This window comes from Notamacropus eugenii, chromosome 5 (assembly GCF_028372415.1).
Source record: "Notamacropus eugenii isolate mMacEug1 chromosome 5, mMacEug1.pri_v2, whole genome shotgun sequence".
NCBI classification, from domain to species: domain Eukaryota; kingdom Metazoa; phylum Chordata; class Mammalia; order Diprotodontia; family Macropodidae; genus Notamacropus; species Notamacropus eugenii.
The window spans coordinates 379,822,710-379,850,160 of record NC_092876.1 but is presented as its reverse complement, the minus strand read 5'-3'; the positions used below and the strand labels follow the sequence as shown (position 1 = coordinate 379,850,160).

The window sequence follows — 27,451 nt, the reverse complement described above, 5'->3', positions numbered from 1 at the left end:
GCTCTTCCGGGCTGCGGCCAAAGCCCGGAATGGAAAAGTCCTCGCACCTCTTCTCCCCCGCCTCCCCACCGGGCCCCGGCTATCAGGCATGCTCAGTAGTCCGTGGCCACCCGCAGACCTCCTTCTCCGACCCTGTCTACTCCTCTGTGGGGGGGTCGGGCCCTCCCCCTCCCCAGTCCTCCCCACCTTCGCGGACGTCGGCGCGGCGGCGTAAAAATAAAAAGGGGTGGGTGAGCGCGTGCGCGCCGCGCTTTTGCGCGGGCTAGGTAGCCAGAGGGAGGAACGAGCCGGGGAGACTGGGCGGGTGGGGGGGGGGGGGGCCGACGGGCAGGCAGGAACGCAGCCCAAGCGGAAGGCGGAGCCGAGGGAGGGCCGAGGCGGGAGGGGGGAAAATCCGGGCCGGAGCAGCCTCTTTCTCCGCCCCTCCCCCCACCCCGCTCACTGCGCGCCACCTCCCCCTCCCCACCTCTCTCTCTCTCCCGGCCCCCCCACCGCACCCCACCCCCACCTCGCGCTCTGCTCCTCGCGACCTGGATTTTTCTCCCTCTGCCACGATGAACAAATGAGCTCGTGCGGGGGAATGAAATTTAAATTTCAGTCAGGGGAGAAAGTGCTGTGCTTCGAGCCCGACCCCACTAAGGCGCGAGTCCTGTACGATGCCAAGGTGCCACCGAGCGGGGCGAATGGGCGGGGAGGGGGAGGCAAAGGGAAAGGATGGCAGCGACGCCTGCGGAGGGCGAGGGAGGAGAGGGGATGGAGACGGGAGCGCGGCTTCCCCGGAGCCGCCCGGGAAGGAAGGGGCAGGACGACGCTTTGGGGACCGAGCGGGGAGAAAAATGACGCGCTCCTTCCAGGCGGTGCCGGGGAAAGGGCGCCAACTGCACCGGTGCCACCGAACCCGCGCCAACCGCTCGAGTGGATGGGTGGTGGGTCGGGGGAGCCGCGCTCGGCGCTGAGAACTGCGCGCGCGGAAGCAAGCCGGCCGGCAGGTCCCTGCGCCGCGCGGAGGGCAGCGCGAGGGGGGCGCGCGGAGGGAGGGGCGGGGCTGGGCCGGGCCGTGGGAGGGGCTGCGGCCCTGGAGGGGGCGCGCGCACGCGCTGCGGAGCGAGGCTGTCAAGAGCCTTCCTCCCCCCTCCCCCCTATTCAAGAGGGCTTTGTCCTGCGCTTGCGCAGGGCCGTGTGTAATCTCGCACCCTCGCCACCTGTGGAAAAGCATCCTGTTACAGGGAAATTTTAACTACCCATTTGTATTTTTTTACCCCCCCCTTTTTTCCCCGTGTTTCTTCCACGCACGTTAGTAGAGGAAAGTAAAATGTATAATTTTCGGGGGGGGTGGGGCGGTTTCTCTGAAGTAAAAAAAAAAATTATGGGAACTAGGAACACTGAGTTTCTAACAGTCGAGTTGTCTGGATTAACCTTTTGTTGTGACTCTGGGCCGGTCGCTTAACCTCTCCCAGCCTCGGTTTCCTCATCTGTAAAAATGGGGATAATAATAGCACCTACCTCATAGGGCTGTTACGAGGAGGAAATGAGATTGTATTTGTAAAGTACTTTGCAAACCTTATAGATGCATAATTTGGTGTCGGGGACCCCTTTGGTGAAGCCTAGGTGCCTCTTAGAATAACATTTTTAAATATATGAAAGGAAACCAGGCATGTTACAACATCTGTGTGTAGCTCTCTGTGTCAGTCTCTATTTTTATATCTGTCTGTTGCCATCTGTGTCAGCCTCTATTTTTATATTTGCCTCTACTGTCTATACCCGTTTATCCCATCTATCATCTGCCTCTGTCCATACAACCGTCTCTTACCTCTACTCTACGCGTCTATGACTGTGTATCTTTGTCTCCCATCTGTCAGTCGTCTGTCCCTGTGTATGTACGTATGTCTGTGCGCACACATTATTACGCCACCGAGGTCCCAGAGCCCAAGTTAAGGCTCGGGGGTAGGGGGGCCTGGGGCACGGGTCTGGCCGGGCGGCTCCCGGCCCGGCCGCCGCCATCTCTCCGGGCCGACGGTGTCTCACGGCTGCCTCTCTCCTCGACTGCGGCCCGGGGCCCTTCCGTGGTGGCTGCCTGCCCTGGGCGACTTTAAAACGGGCGCCCCCAACATGCCCCTCGCAGGCAGCCCCGCGGCCCCACGTGGCTTCCGCTCCAGAGCCGGAGCCTGCAGCAGGATGTGCTGGGAAGAACTCCCGCTCGAGGGAAGGGGGTGTGTCGTGAGCGAGGGGAGTGGGGCTCGTGTGCCCCCTCTGGGAGCGGAGCTGGACGGAGAAGTGCGGAGAGGCCGCTGCGGACAGCCCAGCCCGGGCTGGAGCAGGCGGAATCCCAGGACTACAGCTCCCAGCCCTTCCCAGGCCCGAGCCCAGGCTGTCCTGCCCGCACTGGGGTGTTTCTGTAATGATGGGTGCCCTGGCCAATGGGGTGAAGAAAGTAGCCCTGACTAAAATCCATAGAGACCAATTAGGAGGCAGTTGGGTGGATACTTCCTATTCCTGGTGGGATGCATCCACTAAAGAAAAAAAACGGAGATTTGGGAAGAAATTGTCATTCCGGCACAGATTTTAAAAATGAGAGAAACCCGTTAAAAATTGTTTCTGGCCCCTCTGATGAGGCTCATCATTTCTCATGTATGCCTCCCAACGTATTAGTGATATCTCACCTGTTTTTTCCTGTTTCAGATTGTTGATGTTATTGTTGGGAAAGATGAGAAGGGCAGAAAGATCCCAGAATATCTGATCCATTTTAATGGTTGGAACAGAAGGTAAGTGTAAACTCCTGAGCAGATGTACCATGGGACTGTCAGAAACATTAAAGAACAAACAAACAAAAACTTTTAATGACACTTTTTACAAAGGAATAATTGTGTTTTCATTTTCTGAAGAATGATAGCAGACTACATATTTTGAAAATGTGTGGGTAGTTAAGGAATCTTAATCTTTGAATATACTTTAAAGACTTAATTTTTTAATTATTTGACTTCTTACTGATTTCAAACCACTTGAATGTATTTCTAAAAGTGAGAAAAAAAAGTTCTGTGACATCTCCCTTCTTCCTCCTCCCCCTGCTGCTTTTTTAGGGTTTGTTTTACCATAATTTTAGAATTTGGTGTATTTCTACTCACTTTTTTCTCTTTTATTTCCTCAGCTGGGATAGATGGGCGGCTGAAGATCATGTTCTTCGTGACACAGATGAAAATCGTAGATTACAACGTAAATTGGCAAGAAAAGCTGTAGCTCGCATGTAAGAATGTTAAATTCATGACAGTGGAGTTTTTTTTATCTTAAGGTGATGTGTAGTAGATTTAATGTATGAAAAATGATCCATTAAGTAATTCATCTTAAACATTTAAGTGGGCATGGAGCCATTTAACTTTGAATCATTTGATGGAGTATTCAGAATGATTGTATTAGGATATTAAAGAATAATACTAACTACTAATTCTGTATTTTAACTTTTTTCATTTCTTCTATGTAAGTTGCTAAATTCACTTAGATGTAGTTCAATTGAATTTATCTTCTTTAGGAGAAGAAAAGGAAGGAAGAAGAGACGCTGCAGGTTGCCTGGTGTTGACTCTGTGTTAAAAAGTCTTCCTGCTGAGGAAAAAGATGAAAATGATGAAAACTGTGAGTTGTCTAATATACTAGATAATGAATTTACTTTCTTAGACTTATCTACCCGCAGAGATGTGTCATAGTGTAAGGAACATTGGACATAGGAGAAGTAAGTTCAGGTAACTTAAGTTCTCTAGGTATCAGTTTTCTCGTCTATTAAGTGGGAGTAAAAACCTTTGCAAAACCTACCTTGTAGGACTGCTTAAAGTTCAAATGAGATGGTTTCTGTAAAGCCTGAAATAAATGTGAATTATTAGGAGATAATAGATGTGAAATAATTTTAAGCTGATTGGGTAAAATTTTAATATTTTACATATCCAATATCAATTCATTCATCCCCCCTGTTTCTCCCCATTACCTTTCCATCTTTTTAACTTTATTCTTTCTCAGGTTCTGATATGTTTCCCTTAGCATTGTGAATGAAATGTGATTAAGTACTCAGCCACAGGATCTTATTTAATCCAAGACCTGTAGACTATTAAACTGTGTCATTTGGCACTTGAGTGTTTTATTGAAACATTAAGGAAAAAAACCCCTATTACTTCTTGAATACTTGAATGTATCTGTGGTCTCATTGATAAGAAAATTCTGTTGATACAAATCACAACCCAACCTAACTTTCTAATCCTGTATAATTCTTACTTATGTTGGAAGCATTTTTCTAAAACTTTTTGTATTTTACAGCACTGGGAAAGTGTCATCTTTTATCCCACACTCTTGCTATATGACCAGCCCTCTTCCTTTTCTGATCGTACATTTCCCCCTCATTCATATTCTTGGTACAGATTGTTACACATAGATATAATTGGAAATGATTGCAGCCTACTTTTTCCCCCACCAGTAATGTTTCCATTGCCCTTTGGGTCACCTACAACTTTTGACTCTTAAGCAATTGTGATATCATTAACAAGCTTCACAACTATACATCATCATCCCTGGGAGAACATTAGTGTTGAAATGATGCCTTTTGTACTGGGGTATGTATTGGAATCTTTGGTTGTACAAATGCATTGCAGTTCACACTCTTTTCTGTTCTGGACTGAGCTCATTATAAGTCTGCAGCACCTGTCATATCTGTGTTTACTAGAGGTACCAACTCAGTGGATTGACCATCCCATGTCATGGGATGGAAATAAGCATTTTTATCTGTTTAGTTTTTCTTACATAGATTGTTTGGATGGTCTTTTTTGAGTAAACATGAATCTTATTGAGGAGGTCTCAAACTTGATACATTTTAAAAATCAGTTTCTTTTTCAATAAATTATGAATTGAAAACTTTTTGTGAAGGTTTTTGGATAAGGTGACTATCGTTTTAGGTAGACTAGTGGGATATAAGATAATGATAAAATATGATTTATGTTTGTTTTATATAGCCATAAGTAGCTCTTCTGATGACAGCAGTGAAGAAACAGATGAGGAAATACGAAGTGAAGAAAGCGACATTGAAGAGAAAACAGAAATGGTAAAAATTTAAGACAGTTTAAAAAAATATATATTTTAAATACATTTTAGAAGTAAGAAAACAAATTTATTGTAACAGAATTTTTCACATATGAATATTGGCTTAAATATAATTTTTAAAAATTCTCACAAAACTTTACTTGACTTGTGGAAAGGATTTACCTTATTTATGATACTGTACTATACGTATTACTGGCTCTTTGCATTTATTCAGATGTCTAAAGGTATTTGTTCAAATACTAAATGTTTCTAAGTAACTTAAATACAAGTAGTTTTCCCCTATAGTGTGAAAAATGCCACCTCTGAAAATTTATCTCTATAGTTAAATGATGAATGATGATATAAAATGAACTTACAATGCAAAGCAGTGTGCTAAGCATTGAGTATACAGATATTTTTTTAAAAAGACAGTCCCTGCCCTGTAGGAACTTACATTCTGATTGGAGAAGACAACACAGAGAGGGCACTGGTGACCAGGAAAGGGAGTTTTTTCTGGGGAGATGGAAAGTGGGATCAAGGTTAAAATAGTCTGAATGGGATATAAAGGTGAAGCATGGTCTGATGTGTAAAATGATCATTCATTATAATTCACTGAAGTTGACCAGTTTATACACACTCATTTACCAGTCAAATGGATTGGATTTTAGGGTGGGAGCTTCAAAGATAACAGATAAATTTTCTCAAGGACAGGGCACATAGATTCTGGAAGACCTGGGTACAGAGGTTCAGTTTTCAGGTCCATTGTGGTAGATGATGGTTCAGGTGAGGAGGAATAAGTCAGCGGTGTCAGACAAATGGTGATGTGGCCTGCAGTCATTTACTTAGGTTGTAGAATTGTTTATTATTTCTGTTTATTGTTTATTTTCTGGCCTTTTTCTTTTTCCCCTCTGGCTACTGAGAATTTAGTCCACAGTGCTAAGCTAATAGCAGACCAGTTCTAGAGCTACAGTTACTTCTGGGCCACTAATATGTATGATTAGGGTTTGACATGTTTTAAGACATCATAAATTCAGGCATCTCTCATGGAAGTTATTACCTCTGTGTAGTTTAGAAAAAGCCTTTTCCTTGTTACTGAATTAAACTGTTAAAAATGGTTTTATGTTATTACAGAAAGAAGAACAGGAGTTTCATACAAAAAGGGACATGGAAGAAAGAACAATAAGTATAGAAATACCTGAAGTTTTGAAGAAGAAGCTTGAAGAAGATTGCTACTATATTAACAGGAGAAAACGTGTATGCAAAGGAAGATATAAAATGGGGGGCCCCTTACCTTTTTAACTTCCTTGAATAATATCCAACTAATCTTAACAGTAGCAGAGGGACACGAGAGAATAGAGAAACCATATTTTTTAAAAGTTTAATTTTAAAAATAATTCTTGTGACACATATATTTAACAATATTTTAAAGTCCTAGCTCTAACTTTTTCCCCTAATTACCTGAATGGTCTTAAGATATTTCAGAATTGAAAGGTACCGTAGAGGTCAATTTTTTCCAGCTCTTAACTGAACAAGACTCACTTCTACAGTATCCCTGACAAATAGTCCTGTATCTTTCTTTTGTTCCTTGTGGTGCTTGCAACTTTAATTCTTTTGGGCTTATATTGTTCCATGATTCACAGCTGTACATTATAGTCATTTTAAAATTATTGTAGTTACTTCATGACATTTATATTGTAATCATCATAGATATGTGATTAATTAGTTGCTATGTATGTCAGAAAAATGTGACTGGAAAATTGGAACTTTTTCCCTTTTTTTTTTTTGTTACCTACCTGTGTTTTTCCAAGTGATTTCTCTCTGAAGGCTTACTTGAGTAAAATAATTATGTAGAGAAACTAGGTTGGAATAGCCCAAGTTAGTGCTATTTTAAAATCGCTAAAAAGGATATAGTAGTTTATTGTTATTAAAATCATGATTGTTTTTATTTGGATGATTAATAGTATAAATGTTTGTTTGTTATAGCTTGTGAAACTTCCATGCCAAACTAACATAATAACCATTCTGGAATCATATGTGAAACATTTTGCCATCAATGCAGCTTTCTCAGCCAATGAAAGATCTCGTCACCACCAAACCACTCCACATGTGAACATGAATGTGCATTATATCCCACCAGAAAAAAAGTAAGTCATACTGCATGTGAAGTGTGCAGTTATTCTGTGGGTTGGAGAGGGGAATTCGAATTGTGGAGGTGGGGGCGCCACTTGTATTGCAGATATTTTAAGTTCTGTACCGCAGAAAAGAGGTGGGTCAAGGAGGAGGGTTCCCCCAGCTATGGGTATAGTTCAGTTTGGGTTCTGTGGTTCTGCTGCAAAGTACATTTGTAGTAGTAGTTCTGTTATGCATCTTCACATAGCCATAATGAGTATGCCCTCAATAAATTGAGGTGGCTAAAGATGAAGAAATGTTAAAACCAGCAGGAGGGGTAGAAACTCTCTGATGATTCTGTACCATGCATAGCAGGCTTCAGTGGGCGGGCACTACTTTTTTGCCACTACTACCACTAATCATGCAGCTAAAAGTGTACCACAGAGCAAACATTATCCTCCTAAGCTGTGTGTAGATCTTGATACACTAATTACCAGGTTTAGATATAATGGTTGTTGTATATATTTTGTTAAATATGGTAATTTATCAGTGTGGTACTTTGTGAATTTTATAAGATGTGTATTTTCCCTACCAATTTAATTTACTAACATTGACACATCATTATAGCATTTGTATAACACTTTCAGGTTTGCAGAGCACTTTACAAATATCATTTCATTTTATCTTCACAACAACCTTGGGAGTTAGTTCCAACAATTATCCCCATTTTAAAGATGAGGAAACTGAAGCAGACAAAGGTTAAGTGCCTTACCTAGGATCACACAGTTAGTAAGGGACTGAGGCTAGATTTGCTCTCTCAAGTCTTCATCTTTCTGATTCCAGGTCCAGTGCTCTATCCACTTCATCAACTTTCACTCTTGTTTCTGAAAATATAGTCTTTTTCAGTTTGACAACAGCCTGTAGGCCTCCACTGAAGTTCTACCCTGAGACTACTCCATGATGTGGAGTGAAAGCCCTGCAGGTTCTTCTAAGCTACCAAGAGGCAGCTCTGTGCTGCCCTCTGCAGTTCAGAAAACTTGGCTGTGTGACTTGGGACAAGTCACTTGACCTGTCAGAGCCTTGGGCTCTCTGTGAATGTCAATTGTAGAATGATGGCTGATTTGCTTTGGTAGAGAAATCACAGCTCCTGACAAAAAAAAAAAAATGCACATTAGCATTTCACTTAACTTCTGTAAGCTATCTGTAAAATGAGGATAAGGACATCCATTTTACTTACCTTGTGGGGTTGTTATGAGGTCAAATGAAATGAGAAAGGTAAAGCATTCTGCAAACTTAAAATACTGCATAAGTATTAGTTTTTATTTAGAAAGGGTTGAAATATCAGCCCAGAGAAGGACTGTGTTGTCCAGTAACTGAGTCTAATTAAGTTCAGAGAGGCACATCTTTAGAAGGTTGGTCACTAGATGATGAATTTTTTCAGCCACACCAGCACACGAAGACTGCTAACTAAAGTTAAAGAAGCTTTGCATAATGAATGCCCATGTGAATGAAGTCACATATTTCTGAAGTATTGAAATAATAGGGCTAAATTAAAACATTGGTTAGCTGTCTTCTTAAAGACTAGTGAGAAAATTATCATTACTTAGAATTCATTAGATCCTTATAAATTCAAAATATTTTCTTTAAAATTTGAGGACCTTTTTGAGACCTCATTAAAGTAAGGATTTCAGAAGTTAATTTTCCTGTTTACATTCATTTGTATGTTATTCATATGTTTACAATTTTTAACTGCTAGAGTTAGCCTTTATTTAATTAAATATCTTTAAACTATTTCTTTCTCTTTTAACATTTCAGTGTTGAGCTTTGTAAGGAAATGGTTGATGGATTAAGGATAACCTTTGATTTCACACTGCCATTGATTTTACTTTATCCATATGAACAAGCTCAATATAAAAAGGTGACTTCATCAAAATTTTTTCTTCCAATCAAGGAAAGTGCAACAAATACAAATAGGTAAGTTATGTATATTAGTTTGTTCAAGTGATTGAAATTTAATAGTTGAAATAATTTTCTCACAAAATGTATTCTTCAGCAAAAATCTTACTTGGATATTTCTTTTCTGAACACTATTGTAATTCTTCTAAATTTGATATCAAGATGAATGTTATGTGGTGTAATCTCGGTATCAGTCTTTTTTTTATATTTCTTAACCACTTCAATGAATTTTTATTTTCCAGTTAGAGAACTTAGGTTAAATCCTCCTAAAAACAATATAGCTCTTTGTAAGATAGTGTGATAAAAAAAACCACATACTTGCTCTGTTTATAACTTTCATTCCTCTTTCTATTTCTTAGTTTCCCATAGTAAGCACTGTCTTGGAAAATCTTTAGTGTTTTCTGATAGGTAATTCAATTAAACAGTTACTTTTAAAATACCTATTCTGTGCAGTGCATTCTGGTGGGACTTCAGTAAACAAAGATTTAAAAATCTTTGCCCTGAAGAAGCTTATCTTGTCTCCTATCATTGTAATTGATTGTAAAACCATTGTAAAAGATTTCGTCAGATCCTAGTTTAGTTACTTAAAATCTGAGTGATTTTGGTCAAGTCACTTAATTACTCTGGGCTTTGGTTTGTTTTATGGCTCAGTAGATAGAAACCTGGACCTGGAGTTAGGAAGACCTAAATTCAAAGTCAGCCTCAGACACACATTGGCTGGGCAAATTATTTAACTTCTGTCTGTCTTAGTTTCTTTTCTTCTATAAAATTGGCACAATCATCATACCTACCCCTTTGTTATTATGTAATAGGATGGGACTATCAGGAGAGGATGAAAGAGACCAATAAGTAGTGGGAGATAGCCAACAAAAAATTTTACCTACTTCACAATTTTACCTAAGGCCAGTATTGGTAGTGCAAGTTGGAATTATCTCATGTATCTCCTTTAGTATGTCATAGATTGCTCACCCGTATTTTAGGGCATTGTCATTAAAGAATTATGTGTTCAAATGAGCAAAATTGCTACTAATTTTTGCTTTAAATTTTTTTTAAGCAATTAAAGTGTGTGCATAAAACACATTTTGTGATTAGTTGATCTGTATAAGGAAAGTCATAATCTCAAAGATTTATGTATTTCTCAGGATATTTGGAAAGATTAATGAGATACCTTTTTGGAATTAGTTCCTCCAATGGTCTTCCATTACTGTAACTTTTGATTTCTGGCCTGAGCTCAAACCTGGCCTCAGACACTGACTAGCTGTGTGACCCCGGGCAAGTCACTTAACCCTTTTTGCCTCAGTTTTCTCATCTGTAAAATGAGCTGGAAAAGGAAATGGCAAACCACTCCAGTATCTTTGCCAAGAAAACCTCAAGTGGGGTCATGAAGAGTTGGACATGACTATTCTAAATAACAACAGTGTTTATTATTTTCATTTGTGTCAGTGTTCCTTTATTATCATAGCACATGATTCAAAGACATGAATATTCCCATTACAAAAATTAGTTTGTTACTATTATTGGTGGCTAATATATTTAAGGTTCTTACTTTTCTTCTTTAGGAATCAGGAGGAACTGTCACCGAGTCCACCCTTGTTAAATCCTCCAACTCCTCAGTCCACAGACAGTCAACCTGCTACAGGAGAGCCAGCGACGCCCAAGAGGCGAAAAGCTGAACCAGAAATGTTACAGTCTCTGAGGCGTTCTACACGTCACACATCCAGTTGTGACAGGTTGTCTGAAAGTAGTGCTTCTCCACAACCTAAGCGAAGACATCTTGACACCTCTGCCACAATGCCAAAACTTTTTTTGCATTTGGAAAAGAGTAGGTTAAAACTTTTTATCAAGTAATTCTCTTCATAAAATTTAATGATTAAAATCTTTTATTTTGGATTTTTTATTTCTTTTGGCTAACCCAGTGCATGAGCTCTTCTTACTGAGACTCTTCTACTTTTACAAAACATATAGTTTAAAACTAGTTAGAGTTAAACATTATTAGATATAGTTTATTTAGTGACTCCTCTAACTGGTTTCATCTTGGAGTTAGAAAGTAAATCATAATTAAACTCAGGAGATCTTTATTAAGTACTTATGGAATACATAGTATTTTACCAGGGAGATAAAAATAGAAGACAGGTTCCTAGCACTTTAGAAGTTTACATTCTTGTTTGAGAGTCAAGATCTCCCTCTCTCTCCCCTTCTCTCTCCTTCCTTCCCTCCCTCTCTCTGTTTCTCTCTCTCTTTTTCTGTCTCTGTCTGTCTCTCCCTTTCCATCTCTGAAACTTTTAGAGAACAGTTCAGTACAAAGCAGCCTGTAATAAAATATTTTCCAGACTTAACATTGTTTAAAAAAAAAGAGTCAAAAATTACCATAGGTTAGGCTTCATGGAGAGAAGGCAAGTTCTGAACTGAGCCATGAAAGAAATGGAGGATATGGAATTAAGGAGAGGGAAAGGCAGGGTGGGGTGGTGACAGTCCAGGAAGATACAAATAGAATTTCTAAGGGCACAAAGAAATAGCTTGCCCCTGTAGTTTTTCTGGGGTTCTGGGCTTGGGCATAGTGAGAGATGTGAGGTTGGATAAGAATGGTGAAGCAGCTTTATTGAGCATTTTATTTCATAAGTCATAGCCATTCTAAATTATGGCAGAGGAAAAGAAATTAAATCATCTTTTCAATTGAGTAACTTAGGCAGCATGAAAGAGTATTGACTTGGATTCATGGAATTCTTGGAGCCCCATATTCTGCCACTTGCTATTAGTGTAACCTTGAGCTAGTCAGCCTCCATTTTCCCCTCTGTAAAATGGGGGTAATACTGGGCTTAGAATTTATAGGTGGATTGTTATAATCAAATGAGATAATGTGTGGAAAATGCTTTGAAAAGGTTAAAGCTCTATGTAAATGTTAATTTTGTTCTGCCTTTACTCATCAGATTTGTAAATTCAGTGACTTTGTTTCTATTAATGCTGATTCTAAGGCAAATATATAGACTGAAGATGAATATTTTTGTATAAGCATTAGTTAAAGGCATTCTTGAGGCCTTTGCTCTACCTCAGCCAAGTTCAGTCCTTTTTATCTGGACTTTCTAGGTAAAACATCTTAAAACAGCAAACCCTATCTAGAACAGGGCATGCTGCTGTCAAGGAAATGGAGAGGAGGAATGGAGGGAAATCAGAGGTAGAAGTTACAGATGCACTAAAAAGCCCTGGCCCTGGAGCCAGGAAGACCCGACTTCAAATGAGGCTTCAGACACTTGACACTTAAGAACTGTGTGACTCTGGGCAAGTCATTTAACCCCGTTTGCCTCCTCAAAATACAAAAACAAAAAAACCCCACTGCCACCACCACCACAACAGATGGACTAAAAGGTTTGCTAAATGATTAGAATATATGTGTGTATACGTATTACAGTGATGATTAATTAAGTAATAACTGAGTTACCAATTTTAGATTTATTCCTTATAGTTTTTATAGTTTATAAAGATCTAGAGAGTAACTTTTTATTTTATCAGGTACTTAACGTATACTTGTTTAATTGAATTGAATGTATAATTTGCAGCTGAACTAATTTATCTTTTTTCCCTCATCTTTTGGAAGAAACCCCAGTTCATAGTGGATCATCTTCACCTATTACTTTGACTCCTAGCAAAGAAGGGAGTGCAGTGTTTGCTGGCTTTGAAGGTAGAAGAAATAATGAATTAAATGAGGTAAAGAACTAATTTTGGAATTCATCATCATTAGTAGTTGAAGGGTATAAATATTAGTTTTGGGGAGTTGCCTATGGTACTGAGTGATTAAATAACTTTCCCTGGCTCAGACAACCAGCGTTTATCAGAGGTAGGTCTTGAATCCAGGTATTCCTGGCTTTGAGGTGGACTTTCTGTCTTTTATTCCAGGCTGCTTTACTTTTCATAAATCCTCCATGGAAGGTTGACTCAATGTGCTGGGTATATATTGAGGTGCCAGTGTAGCATTTGGGTACTTTTTCGTTTTTGATACACGGTTGGTCACATCTTTTTCTAGTTCTCTATGCCTTCAGTAATACCAGGGTACATAAGAGCATATTCTGCTCCATTCTGTCTGTTCATATTGCTACAACCCTCTAATATCTGTATTGCTCCCACCCTATAATAATCATCTCCTCAGTTATTGCAGTAACTTTCTGACTGGTCTTCCTGACACAGTTCTCTCTCCTTGCTGAAATTGTTTTCCTAAAGTTCAGGTCTGACCATGCTACTCAGTAAACTCTAAAGGCTCCTTATTTGCTTTCAAGATCAAATAGAAACTCTTCAGTTTGTCATTTAAAGCCCTTCACAGTTTTGCTCCTCTACTTTATCTTTTTAGCCCTTCACCCACTCTATGTTCCATTGACACTGGCCTTTTTGCTGTTCTCCAGTGTTTGGCCCCATGGCTTTGCATTGACTTGTCCACTTTAACTGGAGTACTCTCCCTTCTCACCTCTAGCTCATAGAGTCTTTGTTTATTTCAAACTCAGCCCAAGTGTTATCTTCTACATAAAGCCTTTGCAGCTCCTTTCAGCTGTTTTTCCTTATCTTTACACCATCCTCCCTCCCCACCTTAACTTTAATTGTACAGTCTTATTGTCCTTCCAACTTTTTTTTAGTTTGTATATATTAATTATATACTTAAATTGTATATGTACCTGTTGTTTCCCCTGTTAAAATATAAGCTTCCTGCATGTAGGTACTATTACATTTTTGTTATTAGTTCCCAGTACCTAGAACAGTGTTCGGCACATAATGAATTTTGTGAATTGATTAATATTAGCATGGTGTGTTATTGGCATTTTGCTAATAATCCTTTTGACGTGCTTTCTGGCTTTTTACTTGGGAGATATCATTTGGATTTTAGCCCTGTATTTTCTGTTGTCTTTATTTAATTTTAAATTCATTTTTATAAAAATATACAGAGAATAAGTGCTTTTATAGAATCACTCATAAATTTGTTTCTTTGAATCAGCATTGGAAAGCCAAAAATATTTATATAATTTATAGTAAATAAATTGTTTATATTTCAGAATAATGAATTTTTTACGTTTGGAAGTGAAAATATGATTCAGTAATCAAGCAACAAATGTTTCCTTGTGTACAGTGTACATGGCATTAAGCAAAAGAGCATGTGACACAGCTCATATTTTACCCAGACTTCAGATCTTTTTTACCAGGGGTATTAAGAAATCTTGACATTTCCTGGTAATTTTTACAAAGCTAAACTTTATAGGAGTGGGAGTTTTTGATTATGGAAATAGCAATTATCATTTCCACTTTGATGGGGAGGGTCACAGGCTTCAGGAAGCACTTTTTTTCTTTCTGTAGGCCTTGGGCTCTGAGGTGATAAGATGAGAAAAAATGGTACAGAAAAAAAGAATAAGGAAAATTAGTTTGGGAGTCAGAGAGAAAGGACACTACAAATACAGAAAGAGACCATAAGATACAATATAAAAAATGCAGGGGAATCTGACTCTAGGCTCTGGTGCTACCATGATTAGCTGTATGAGCTTGATCAAGTGCATGGTTCCCTCATTTTAAAAATGAAGACTCTACAAGATTTCTAAAGTCTCTTCTAGTATTGAAATGCAATTGTACTTATTTAATTGGTGTAGATAAGATGTATTATACTTGGGAAAATTTTTTTCAATTCTTTTATGAAATCCCTGATTTATTGACTTGAATGTTTTCTCAGATCAACATCACAATTGCTTACTGGCTTAGTAATATTCTCTTTGACAGTTATTGCCACCTTTCTGGTAGTGTTCCTCTTTGAGTTTGGCTGAGGTAGTCTTCAGATAACCCTTTTGATCTTGATAAAGACTTTCTGTAGGATATTCTCAACTGGCATAGCCTTTAATAACAATCCCTGGTCGTGGCCTGCCATGATGACACAGCAGAAGAAGACTACTGTAATGAACCAAGATTTCAGTCACAAATGCAGTCTTACTCTTAGAGACAGTTTCTTAGAGACAATAAATTTACTGTTAGAGACAATTTCATGAGCAACTTTGACCAAAACTTCATTGCATTGTGGCCAGTCCTCTGCTGATGAAACTCTCTGAACTCATGCATTCAGAGCTAGAAGGGACTTTGTTGTTTACCTTCCTGTCTGTGTAACTTTGAGCAAGTCATTTATCTTCTCTGCTTTAGTATCCTGATCTATAAAATGGAGGGTTTGCATTGGGATGTCCTCTAAGATTCATTCAGTCTGTTAGTGATTTCATGTGTTAATCTGACTTCTTCACTTTACAGATTGAGACTCAGAACCAGAGAGGTTCAGTGATTTACCCAAACTCACACAGGTGATGGTACTGGTATTTGATCTCAGGTCTTCTAATTCCAAATCCAGCGTTTTCCTCACTAGACCACCAGGGGATGACAAGACGTACAAATCCCCGTGGGTCATACTTGAATTTTTGTAGTTTGGAAGTTCCAGTCAGATTTTGTACCTTGTTGGGATAGGTTGAAAGAACCTAGACTCTAGATCCTAGAGCAAACTTCTTTACCACTAAGTCCTTGAAATAGGACTTTAGTATCAAGAATTGGTTTCTGCAAGGAGATATAGAAAATTCAGGTAGAGTAAATAGAACAATTTGGCTTAGAGTTTAGAAGTGGTTCTCAAAGTTATCTACAGAGGTAGAATCACCGAGACTAAATAAAAATTGGTGGAATCCTTCTAGTAAAATCCTCTTAAATTATTATTTTAATGCCTATAAACATATAATGTAAAATTAATTTAAGCTGTCTTTGTGGTGTGGTTTGAGAAGCATTGAAATATAGAATATTTGATTAGGGAAAGAAGATACAACTGTTTCTTTTCACTACTTTTAACTTCTACAAAGTTTATATGAAGGCCTAAAATACCTATGTTTGACTCTACATCATTGGTTCACCTATTTCTCACTTGAAACAGTAAAATATTTTGGTTGACTGACCCCATGTAAACACACCAGCATTTCATCTTGCCAACGTGAGATTGCCATCTAGTGGCAAAAGGTATAACTGTGGACTTTAGGAGAAACAACCTTTTAAATTACTTTCAGGACCCCATTTTAGCAGAAAGTAGGAATTCCATATAGGAAATAGGGTAGAAAGGTCCCTTTACTCCCACCTGGTTCATATCTACCAGTTCTCTAAGTAACTGAGGATGTAGTTCATTTGCACCATGACTTGATTTTATCAAGGAGAACTAGGGGCTTTTTAAAAAAAAATTATTCCTTTGCAAACCTTTAATGTCAACTCCTAATTAGCTATTTTTGTTCTGTCCTTTCAGTCCAAAGGCCATTTTCTTTTGCAGAGAAAACAGAAGCAAAGTAAAATAGAAGAGCTTTGTCTTCTTTCTGTTGTCATTTTCATTGTCCTTTTCACTCAGAGTGACTGTCCTATTCCTTCTTTGATCCTCTTCTTTTCTCCACTATAGCTTAAAAAAATAGGAAAGAAAAAAAAAACAACAAAACACCCTTTTTCTTGCCAGATTACACACACAGGTTTGTTTTTCCTGACACTATTTTATGGTACAACATCACACTTCTGTATATATTCTCTGTTGCTTGCTTTTGTGTCAGTTTATTATGTGTCTGCTATGGGCCAGGAAATATGCTAGGTGCTGGGACTACAAAGAGAAAAATGAATTGGTCCCTGACTGTTGACATATACCTTGATGCTAGAGTGGATAAGAGTACTGGATGGGGGGTCAGGAAGACTGGAGATCAAATCTGGCTTCCGTTGTAAGATTTATGACTGTGCACATTACTTAACTGCTGTCTGCCTCAGTTTCCTCACATGTAAAAATGAAGCTAATTATAACACCTACATCCCATGTTATTGGAATGAGATTTTTGTAAAGTACTTTGCAAACCTTAAAGCACCATATAAGTGCTAGCTGTTATTATTAAGTATATACAAAATATATAATAATTTTGGAGGAGCAAGATATTAACATTTTGGGAATATTGCAAAAGGCCTAATGTAGGAAGTATAATTTAAGTTGAGCTTTGGAGTAAACAAAATAAATGGAAAACACTTCTAAGAGACAGAGGTGAGGAGAAAGCACCCTCCAATCATAGGGGACAGCCTATGTAAAGGCAGATGGAGTGTCATGTATGATATGAGGTCAGTTTGCCTGGATTGTAGAGTATATAAAGGAGAATAATATGAGATTAGGAAGGTATGGTGGAGCCAGGTTGTGAAAGCTTTAAGTGACACACAGGAATTTATATTTGATCCTAGAACTTAATAAGGAACAACCAAAGTTTATCATCTCTACCTGGTTATTTAAAATCTAAGTTGATTGGTGAGATTGCCTTTGCATCCACATCAATTTCTTTAGACAACTCCAGTTTTCTTACTTATTGGATTTATTCCCCACCACTATAGTGCCAATTTGATATTCACAGCTCCTACAGTGACTATGAATATGCGAGCACAGTTCTGAATCACAAAATGTAACAGACTCTCCACATGGAAGACAGAATCAAAACATTTGTTCAAACACCAGAAAGCCAAATCCATCATAGCAACAGAGAAATCTATACAGAGTAACAGTGCAGGGGGCACTACCTTCCCCAAGCCTTCCCTCTGTTAGGCTTCCCACAAACCAGCTCTCTTAAATGAATCACAAACCCTGCGCCTCACACTAGTTGCTGCCTGCTTGGTCTTTTCCAGTTCTGACTGCTCTGACTCACTTCCTGCTCCACCCCTTCCTGCTTATGGCCTATGTGACTCAGATTTCCATGTGACCAGCCTATTAATGAATGGGAAAGATCTTCCCATTTAAATGACCATTCCCCCCCTTTTTTTTCCTAGCATTTCATTCTCAAGAATTGAAATATTTTCATCCAAATTGTCACTGACAGTGTGTTGTAACCTACCCTTGTTGTCCATATAACTTTCAACCATTGTGTCAGATTGTGGGTTTTCTACAAAGTGCCTTCAGCATCACTGAGAGAATGTTAATATTAAAAAGATTTTTTTTTGTAATGTTGAGCATTTAATGAAACTAGTACTGTCTTATGTGTTTATAATACTTTAGTTGCAAACTGGTTTCACATATGTTACATCATTTAATTTTCCCAATAACTCTTTGATGGTGTGTAGTAATAGGAGCATCTTTTTTCACGTATTGGGAAATAGCTTAGAGAGGCTAAGTGACTAAAGGTCAGATTATTAGTAATTTTTAGAATCAAAACTTGAATCTGTGAGTTTTGACTCCCAAGTCCAGTGTTTTTGGAAGGTTACCAAGTGGGTTATGGTTCTTCTAAGTCAATGAAGTATATTACCGAAAGTATCAGCTTCTGTTCTACTAGGGGAACTTTGTATTTACAGGTAAGTTAATATAAAGTATATACAAAGTATTAAATAATTTCAAGAGATGAAGAACATTGAAGTAAAACTTGAGCTCTATCTTGAAAAATGTTAAGGATTTCAAGAGGAGTGGAGGTAAGAAAGTACATTTCAGAAATCAGGGACCATTCTTGTAAAGATATAATCAGGAGATGTAGTGTCAAGTATGGGCAATAGCTAGTAGACCAGATTAATTAGATTAGGTAAGTTAGGTGGAGTGATATGAAGTAAAATTGTACAGGTAGATGAGAGCCAGATTGGAAATGGCCTAAATGCTAGTCTGAGGAGTTTGTATTTTAATCTAGGGACAATAGGGAGCCATTGAATATTTTCTGAGTAAGATACTCAGTTTGACTTGGTTAGACTTGTGTTTTTTAGGAGTATCAGTTTGGCAGCTATGTCCAGGATGTATTGAAGAGAGGAACTGGAAGCAGGGAGTCCTACCAGGAGGTTATACTAATATAAATAACAATGAATTCTTGAACTAGAATATAGGGCATGTGAGTGCAGAGAATGGGGTGGATGTTAGAGATGGGGTTGGTGGTTAGTATCCGCAACATATGCTAACTGATTGGATATGCTGGCTGAAGGAGAGGGACAGGATAAAAGATGACTCCAAGATTTTGAACCTAGGGAACTGGAAGCACTAGGGTTCCTTCACTGGACAAAGAAAGTTTGTAGAAGGAATGAGTTTCAGAATTTGGAAATACCTATGAAACGTCTGGCAGGCCAGAAGGAAGGAAGAAAGGAAGGATTTAAGTACTTTTCCTGTGCTAAGTGCTTCATTAAATGCTGAGAACAAACAGAAAAGTAAGAAAATATCTGCTCTCAGCAAGGTTACATTTAATAGGTAGCAACAATGCGTATGTGAAGAGGTAGAGATCCAATATGCATGTGATAGTGTGCTAGAATTTGGGAAAGAGATTTGAGCTGGATATATTGATTTGGAAACCATTTATATAGGAATGATAATTTAACCTATGGATTCTAATGAGATCACTAAATGAGAGGGAGTATAGTGAAGGAGAAAAAAAGAGAAGCAGGCTCAGGACAGAACTGGGTAATTTAGTCCTAAAGGCTCAGGACTGAGCAGCATGAGTATTCCTTTGTTTCAAAATTGGGACATGGATAAAATTGAGAAGAAATTGTCTGACAGGTAGGAAGAAAACTAAGAGCAGTCACAAAAAGCCAAAGAAGGAAAGAGTATTCAGGAGGAGAAGGGTTGACAGTGTCACAGGCTACAGAGGAGTCAAAATAGAATGTCGAATGATCAAAAGCCATTGGATTTAGTAGTTTTGAAGACTGTAAGTGAGCTTGGAGGGAGCAGTTTCAGTCTGGTGGAGTGTGAAGGGTGGTCATGGACAAATTGTAAGGATTGAGAAGTGAATTGGAGGTGAGAAAATAGAGGCCATGATTTTGAAAAAGCAATACCATTTTTTAAAAAGGGTAGCTTGAAAAGATAGCACAGTGCTACAGAGGTTTTCTAAAAGACCTAGGGTGTTGAACAAAGACCTAATGGATGAAAAGTGACTGACAATGGTAAAAAAAATAAGGAATGATTAAGGGAGAAAGGTCCTGGGAGAAGTAAGTGCAAGAGTACCGGTTGGCCTTAATGAGACAGAAAATCACCTCTTCATCAGAGACTGGTACAAAGGAGAGAGAATGGGGGGTGTTGAAAGGTTTTGAGGGATAGGGTAGGGTAAAAAAAGGAGCTCCAAATCTGTGGTCTCTTATGTTCCACGAAGTAGGAGGCTATATTCTTTGTTGAGCAGAAGGAAGAGGTGATTGTATAGGAGACTTCAGGAGAGAGGAGTTACAGTGATATTCAAGGAAGAATAAAAGGAAGTCATGGGGAAGAGAAAGAATACGCATAGGAGGAGTGAGGTTGAGGAAAATATTTATGTAAAGGAGCTTTTGCTCAGTAAGTATTTCAGAGTGATGAATTAGGAGAGTGGAATAGTTATGCTTGATGTTCAGATCAAGGGTATTTATTTGAGGCGGAGTGAATATGACTAGAGGAAGGGGAAAATTATGGGAGTTTAAGAGGCTGATGAACTGAGAGACTAGGCTGTTGAAGAAGATATTAGTGTAGGCCTGCACAGCATTTGCTTGTGGCCTGCTATAGGATTTCAGCCCAACCATGGAAAATGTGGAAGATGTAAAACTGGCCTGCCCAACATATTGCCAGTGGGCTGCCAAAGCAGTCTGTGGGCCATATGTTGTACAGACTTGCATTAGTGCATATATTAGAGCCCCCAAGTATGAGGTTGGGTGAAATTATAAGGAGATTTGGAAAAATTGGGAGTAGATGTTTCCTGTTTCCACTATTTGACCTAGTAATAGAATGCTAGAACAATAATAGAAGAAAAATAAGAGAATATGATTTGACAGAGGAAGCAAAAATATCTATTTGTAAATTGCATAATATAGTGTCAGTGAAACTAAGCCAACAGCTTCCTCAAAGTAATATACGAATTAAATCCACTAAAAATCATTTCCATATAATTGAGAGTTAACCTACTGAGATTCATAAGGAACTTTATAAATGCAAAAAAGATTCACTGTTCATGTTTGGGCTATGTTAGCATAGTAAAAATCATTGTCCTACAAGAATACTAGTATTCAAGCTATGCAAATTACTCTAAAGATTTAGGATTACATCAATCGATCAGAACTCCAGGTTGATACTTTATTAAATTAAACAGAACATTAACAAAACTGTATGGATAATTAAAGGTCAAGCCTATCAAGAGAGTATCAAAACTGAGAAGAGGCTTATTAGATAGAGGGCTGGGAGCTAACTATATCAGTGAAAAAGAAATTTGAAGAAAAGTGAATAGACAAATCAATAGAAGAGATGACAGCACCTTAAAGGAAATTGGATGCAGCAATCAGGTGTTTGATAAGTCTAAAATCACAAAGTGCTGCCAAAAGGTTTCTCTATTTGAAATTTACTCAAAAAATGGTTGAGAATAATAGAATACAAAATCATGGGTGGGGAACCTGAAGCCTCAAGGCCACATGTGGCCTTTTAGGTCTTTTTGACAGTCCAAGTTTTACAGAACAAATCCTTCTATTAAGGGAATTTGTTCTGTGAAGTTTGGATTGAGTCAAAGGGCCACACTTGAGGACATAGAGAACCACATATGGCCTCAAGGCTGTTACTTTAGACCAAATTCTTATATACTACAGAAATTTAAAAATGAATAAATGACCTGAATAATTTTAAAAACCACACACCTTAAAAAATAGAGGGGGATTAAAGGTTATATTTTTCCCAGTTATAAATTGTGGAAGAATTTGTAACCAGAGATAGGATAGAAGATGATATAAAAAACAAAATAGACCATTTTGATTTCATAAAAATAAAAAAAATTGTACAAGCAAAATGCACGTAATGAAAATAAAGAAACAATTGAGGGGAAAATATCTGTGCATTAAACATCGCTAATAAAAGCATAGAACTATAAGAAATTCCTAGATATTATCTAATCCTATATACTAATTTTATAGATAAGGAAACTGAGGTTCAAAGTTTAGTGACTTGCTTAAGGTTACACTAAGTGGTTGTGCTTGGATTTTAACTCCAGTCTTGTGATTCCAAAACCAGCAATCTTTTCATGGAACCATGCTATTTCCTGAAGGGAACTGACATAAACCTGTGAAATTTAAAAGCCATTACACAGCAGGCAAGTGGTTAAAGGATATGAAGTTTTCAAAATAAGGTACACAAACTATAAACATTTGGATTTCAAGTCAGAAGACCTTGGTTTGAATCCTAATCTTTTTTGTCTTTGTAACCTTGGGCAAGTCATTTCTCCACTGCCCTCAGTGATAGACTAATGACCTCTCTTCCAGTTCTAAATCTTTAACTGAAAAAAACAAACAAACTTTAAAACCACTAATAACCAATAATGTACAAATGAAAACAAGTGTATTGTTATCACCTCACATCCACCCAATTGGCAGAGATAGAAGAGGCAAAGTTAGAGGGACTCCGGGATGCATACATGCTCATTCTTTCCCACTGGAACTGTAAATTAATCCACTTATTTTGTAGAACAATTTGGAATTATTTCAAAAGAGTTACTAAAGTATTCTCATTATTTAATCCAGTGATCTTCTTACTGGTTTTTTCCCCAAAGGAGGTTAATGATCACATGAGAGGATTTCATATGTACAAGAATATTTATAGCAATGGTATTTATGATAGTAAAATGGGGGAAGTATGTCTAGCAATTGGAGAATGGTTGAGCAAATGGTACATGAATATAGTACAAAATCTAAGCGCCTTAAGAATAGGGATTATTTCATTCTTTATATATACAGCACAGTGTGTGGTGCATATTAAGTACTTAGATGTTTGTTCATTGACTGAATATAAATAATTCAGAGACATGTAAACATTTGTATAAAATGATTCAAAATAAGAAAGCTAGCCAAAAGAATAATTACATAATGATTATAGCATTGTAAATGAGGACAATGCTAAAGGTTAATGAAACTTAGGTCAAAAAAGATATTTAATATAGATATCAAATGATTAAAGTATTAGCATGAATTCTTTCTGTTAAGAAACGGAAAACTCCCCAAAGTGAAAAGTGATGGGTATTCTAACCTGTACTTACTCTCTTAGGAAGTTTTGCTTAGCTGTTTTGGAAATGTACTTTTGTCAAGTGATAATTTGGGAAACATGCTATATTAAAATGTATCAATAAAAACAAATATCTTATGGTCCTATAAAATATAGGGGAAATTTGGTTTGAAAAAATATATCTTTATTATGTATGACAGAATTTAAATGTTTTTGTTTACTACTGTTTATTTTCACAAATCAGATTTGCAGGATTCTAAATTTTGAAGTTTTTCATGTTTTTGTAAACTAACTATGAACCTATTAAATTATTACTTTCAGGTGCTTTCTTGGAAACTTATGCCAGATAACTATCCCCAAAGTGATCAGCCTCCTCCTCCTTCATATATTTATGGGTCACAGCATTTGTTGCGAATGTTTGGTGAGAGGTTCTAGTTTTTTTATCTCTTAAAGTTTGCCCCAATTTGGAGTTCTGTTTAGAGCTTTAGGTTTATTTTGAAATTCCTATTGGTATCACATAAATCTGTAGTGAAAGTAGGTTTTTAAATTTTCAACACCATTATTTAGAAAGCATTGCTAGCTAAGACTTCATTTTATTCTATTTATTTTATTTTTTTATTTTTAATGTTCTACAATCACTACCATAAAACTTAGATTTTTTTTATTCCCTCCTACCTACCCTCTACCACTCCCCTCCCTCCCCAAGATGGCATTCAATTCTATATAGGATCTACACATACATTCGTATTGAATGCATTTTCACTATAGTCATGCTGTGTAGATGAACTAAAATAAATGGAAAGACTTCATTTAAAAAAGATGCAAGTTTCATCAGAAATGGAAGGAGTAGAAAACCAGACTTCAAAATGAAAAAACTAAAGGTGAGGTAAGGATAGACATTTACCACATTGCCTTTGCTTGGTTTATTGATTGTGGATTGTTTCTTTATTTACAGTAAAACTTCCAGAGATCCTTGGGAAGATGTGCTTTTCTGACAAGAACCTTAAGGCTTTGGTTAAACACTTTGAACTCTTTCTGAGGTAACTTGATTTTTCTGTGTAAAATGTATGCTTTTTAGAATTTTAGAATATCAAGAATACATTACTTTTAACAATTTTTTTAAGCAAATATTTATTTGGAATCAAAATTGTCTCATTCTTTGTATTTATGTACTCAGTTCCTATCACCATGCCTGGTTTTTAATAGTAGGTGCTTAACATGTGCTTGTTGATTGAGAGATCCATTCAGGTAGAATATTTAATCAGCACAGTTGTCCCCTAGACTCAGTTGTAATTAGTTACCTTGTAGTTGGCTTTGTTTCTTTACACAGTTCATCCTGTTTCTATTTCTAAATCAATATCTAGTACTTGGAAGATCCTCTGGAACAAGAGACCTTGCCAACAATATGTCTTTTAGATTTGTTCTTGAGGGGTAAATTTTACTTTTTGCGTAGGGATAGACCTTAGGTAGGCTGTATAGGATATGAATCTGATGCAAATAACTGTGAAAATATAAAATTGAAAATATTTTGAAATGAAATTTATTTTTTTCTCCATTTTCCTCCAAATTTTCCCATGTCTTCACCATCCTTCAAATCATCCAGGTGAACTTGGAATCATCCTTGATTCTTGTCTCTCCCTCAACCCAGTCAGTTGCCTCTTCTTTTTATTTTATCTTTACAAAATCTCTCTTATCTGTCCCTTTCTCCACACTCATACAACAGTGAGGTTCAGGACCTCATTACTTTTCACTTGGACTTCTTCCTAATTGTGTTTTTGTTTTGTGGCTTTTTGCCTCCATTCTCCTCCCTTTCCAGTATGTCTTCCACATAGTTGCCAGATTGATATGCCTAAAACACAGATCTGATAACCATGCCACCTTCTTACACAATAATATTCATTTGTTCCTCTTTTGCTTCTAGGAATCCTCAGGCTAGTTGTAGGTCCTTCAGTCTGACTCTTATCTACCTGTCTAGTTTTATTTTATATTGTTCCCCTTCCTGTACTCTCCATTTCAGACAACCTGGCAAACTGGTTGTTGCTCATACCTGACATCACATCTCCTCTGACTCTTTTTCTCTGCTCAGGTGATCTCTCATTTCCTCCTCTCCTCTGCATAGCTCTTAGAAGCTTTAACTTCCTTCAAGACACACCTCAGGTTCCACTTCCTAAACAAGGCATTTCTTGATCTTTCTCACTTATTAATGCACTGTCCCTCTTGAAATTATTTTGTTTATACATTGTATTTGTTTGTTTTTAAGTTGTATATCCCCAGTGATTGTAAGTTCCATGAAGGCAGGGTCTGTTTAATTCTCCCCTCCCCTCATATATTTCATTGTCTCACATAAAATGGGTTTAATATTTGTTGAATTTAGTGTAGATGATACTTATGTGCAAAGATGAATTCTAGGTCAACCACTATGAGAAAACTGAGAGGAGAAAAAGATCACTTTCATCTTGGGTGGGGAGAGTTAGAGAAAGCTTCATAGTGGAGGTGGTACTTAAGTTGGGTTTTGAAGCAGTGAAGTGATTCAGAGGCAGAAATAGGTGAGTGTAAAGATGGAAATGAGAAAAAGAGGATGGAAGAAGTATGTAAAATGGAGAGTAGTATGAAATACAACTGGAAAGGTAGTTGGACCAAGATTGTGGAGGACTTTTATTAGGAGTTTATTCTTTATTTGGCTGTAATTATAATAATAACTATGATTTATATAGCACTTTGAAGTTTACAAAGTGCTTTCCAAATACCTCCAATGACAATCCTAGATGGTAGGTGCTCTTATTTCTACTTTACAGATGAGGAAACTTAGGTGGAGGTTAAGTGACCTATCAACAGTTTTATAGCTAGAAAGGTCTAAATCCAAATTTATATTCATGTCTTCTTGAGTTCAGGTGCAACATTCTATCCAGTGTCACCCAGGGAAATATGCGTACAAGAGAGATGAGATTACAGTCATTGTCACATGAGACTCATCCTAAAAAAATATAAATTTTAAAACCAAGAGAATGAAGTAACTGACGTTCAACCCTCTCCCCCAGTCTCTCAAGCACTTTGACATTCTTTAGGTTTTGAATTTTTATTTTGTATACTTGGCTAATTTAAAAAAAGTTCAAATGAAACAAATTCACCTGACGGTTCTTAAAATGAAATAATAAAATCTAGCAAGCACTTGACAAACGATCTTTCATTTAATCTTCACAACAATAGGTATTGTTATTTCCATTTTAGAAAGGAGGAAACTGAGATTGAGAGAATTTCAGTGACTTACCCAAGATCACATAATAAATTATTGATTGAGGCAGGTTTCAAATTCATGTCTTCCTGACTCCCATTCCATCATTATATCCATTATGCCATCTCGCTGCCTTTAGGATCAGAGTATTGGAAACAAAATTATCCCCTTTACACCAAAAAATAGATTTTAAAACAGATTAGGTCCTAAACGTTTTTGCTCAACTATATTTAGCCTTTTGGAATGTATTTGATAATATCATTACCTTGAGAGATGTGTTGGTTTTTTCCCCCCCCCAGGGAACCTGGGGGAAAATCAATTTCTGAAATTTTGGAATGTTTCCTCTCCCTCCCCCCATATTAGACTTTAGTTTGTGTTTGGAAGATTGTGTAAAACTGAATATAAAAATCTCATTCATAAAGTTGAAGTAAAAATATTAAAACTAAAGTTTCTTTCAATTTCTTCCCTTTTGTTTTAGGTTTTTAGCTGAATACCATGATGATTTCTTCCCTGAATCTGCTTATGTAGCTGCATGTGAGGCCTACTACAGCACTAAGAATCCCCGGGCAATTTACTGAAAGTAAAAATTTTTGATGAAAATATAAAAAAAATTCTCTGTAGAGAAGTTTATGCTGTCACTTTGCCATGTTGATAACAGATGAAAAATTAATGGAAATAGCATGGCTTTTCTTTTTAGGAAGATCAAAAAGAGACCAGACAGCTGGATTCTTTGGCAGAAATGGATCACTTTTTTTGTCTGAGTTGCCCAATTACTGCAGTATGAATTTCTCTAATATTTCTTATAAATATCGCTTCTAGATGATTTAAGGAACTGCATCAACATCTGATGATTAGAACTGCATATTTTCTCTTTTAAAGTGGGATAAGAGCAGCTGTATTAGTTATAGAACATTTCCTGAAAGTATAAATAACTTGATTCAGCAAAAAAATGTGAAGTTGAGGTTTATTTTCTTGCCATGGAACTAAGTTTATTCTTACGAGGAAAAATAAATGTCCTGTGGATTTTATTTCATGATTGCTCTTAGAGGGAAAAAAAATGGATGGAAAAACACATAAAACAAAGCTTTTGGTTTATACTTCTGGAAAAACATTTTCAGTTACTTGAATAAAATGTTGCCTTTGTTTTCAGACCAATAGAA

General features: G+C 37.6%; 1 protein-coding gene across 6 annotated transcripts; it reads left to right on the top strand.

Moving 5' to 3' along the window:
- On the top strand, nucleotides 1-27,451 carry MSL3 (MSL complex subunit 3). Of its 6 annotated transcripts, none has more exons than XM_072614377.1 (13): nucleotides 1-226; nucleotides 2,680-2,762; nucleotides 3,146-3,241; nucleotides 3,524-3,624; nucleotides 4,986-5,074; nucleotides 6,184-6,306; nucleotides 7,036-7,196; nucleotides 8,977-9,135; nucleotides 10,677-10,939; nucleotides 12,710-12,819; nucleotides 23,381-23,480; nucleotides 24,015-24,099; nucleotides 26,770-27,451. In XM_072614377.1, coding segments are annotated over exons 3-13 (1,293 nt in total). In that variant the 5' UTR covers nucleotides 1-226; nucleotides 2,680-2,762; nucleotides 3,146-3,239; the 3' UTR covers nucleotides 26,870-27,451. The 6 variants fall into 6 exon arrangements, with proteins under 6 accessions (XP_072470478.1, XP_072470473.1, XP_072470476.1 ...); XM_072614372.1 differs by lacking the exon at nucleotides 1-226 and adding an exon at nucleotides 317-664; XM_072614375.1 differs by lacking the exon at nucleotides 1-226 and adding an exon at nucleotides 1,142-1,293.

Excerpts from the sequence above, each read along its gene's own strand:
- MSL3 (XM_072614372.1), top strand. The coding sequence starts at position 563 with ATGAGCTCGTGCGGGGGAATGAAATTTAAATTTCAGTCAGGGGAGAAA. Across the intron at positions 6,307-7,035 it reads ATATTAACAGGAGAAAACGT|CTTGTGAAACTTCCATGCCA; the intron begins GTATGCAAAGGA and ends TGTTTGTTATAG. Across the intron at positions 10,940-12,709 it reads TTTTTTGCATTTGGAAAAGA|AAACCCCAGTTCATAGTGGA; the intron begins GTAGGTTAAAAC and ends ATCTTTTGGAAG.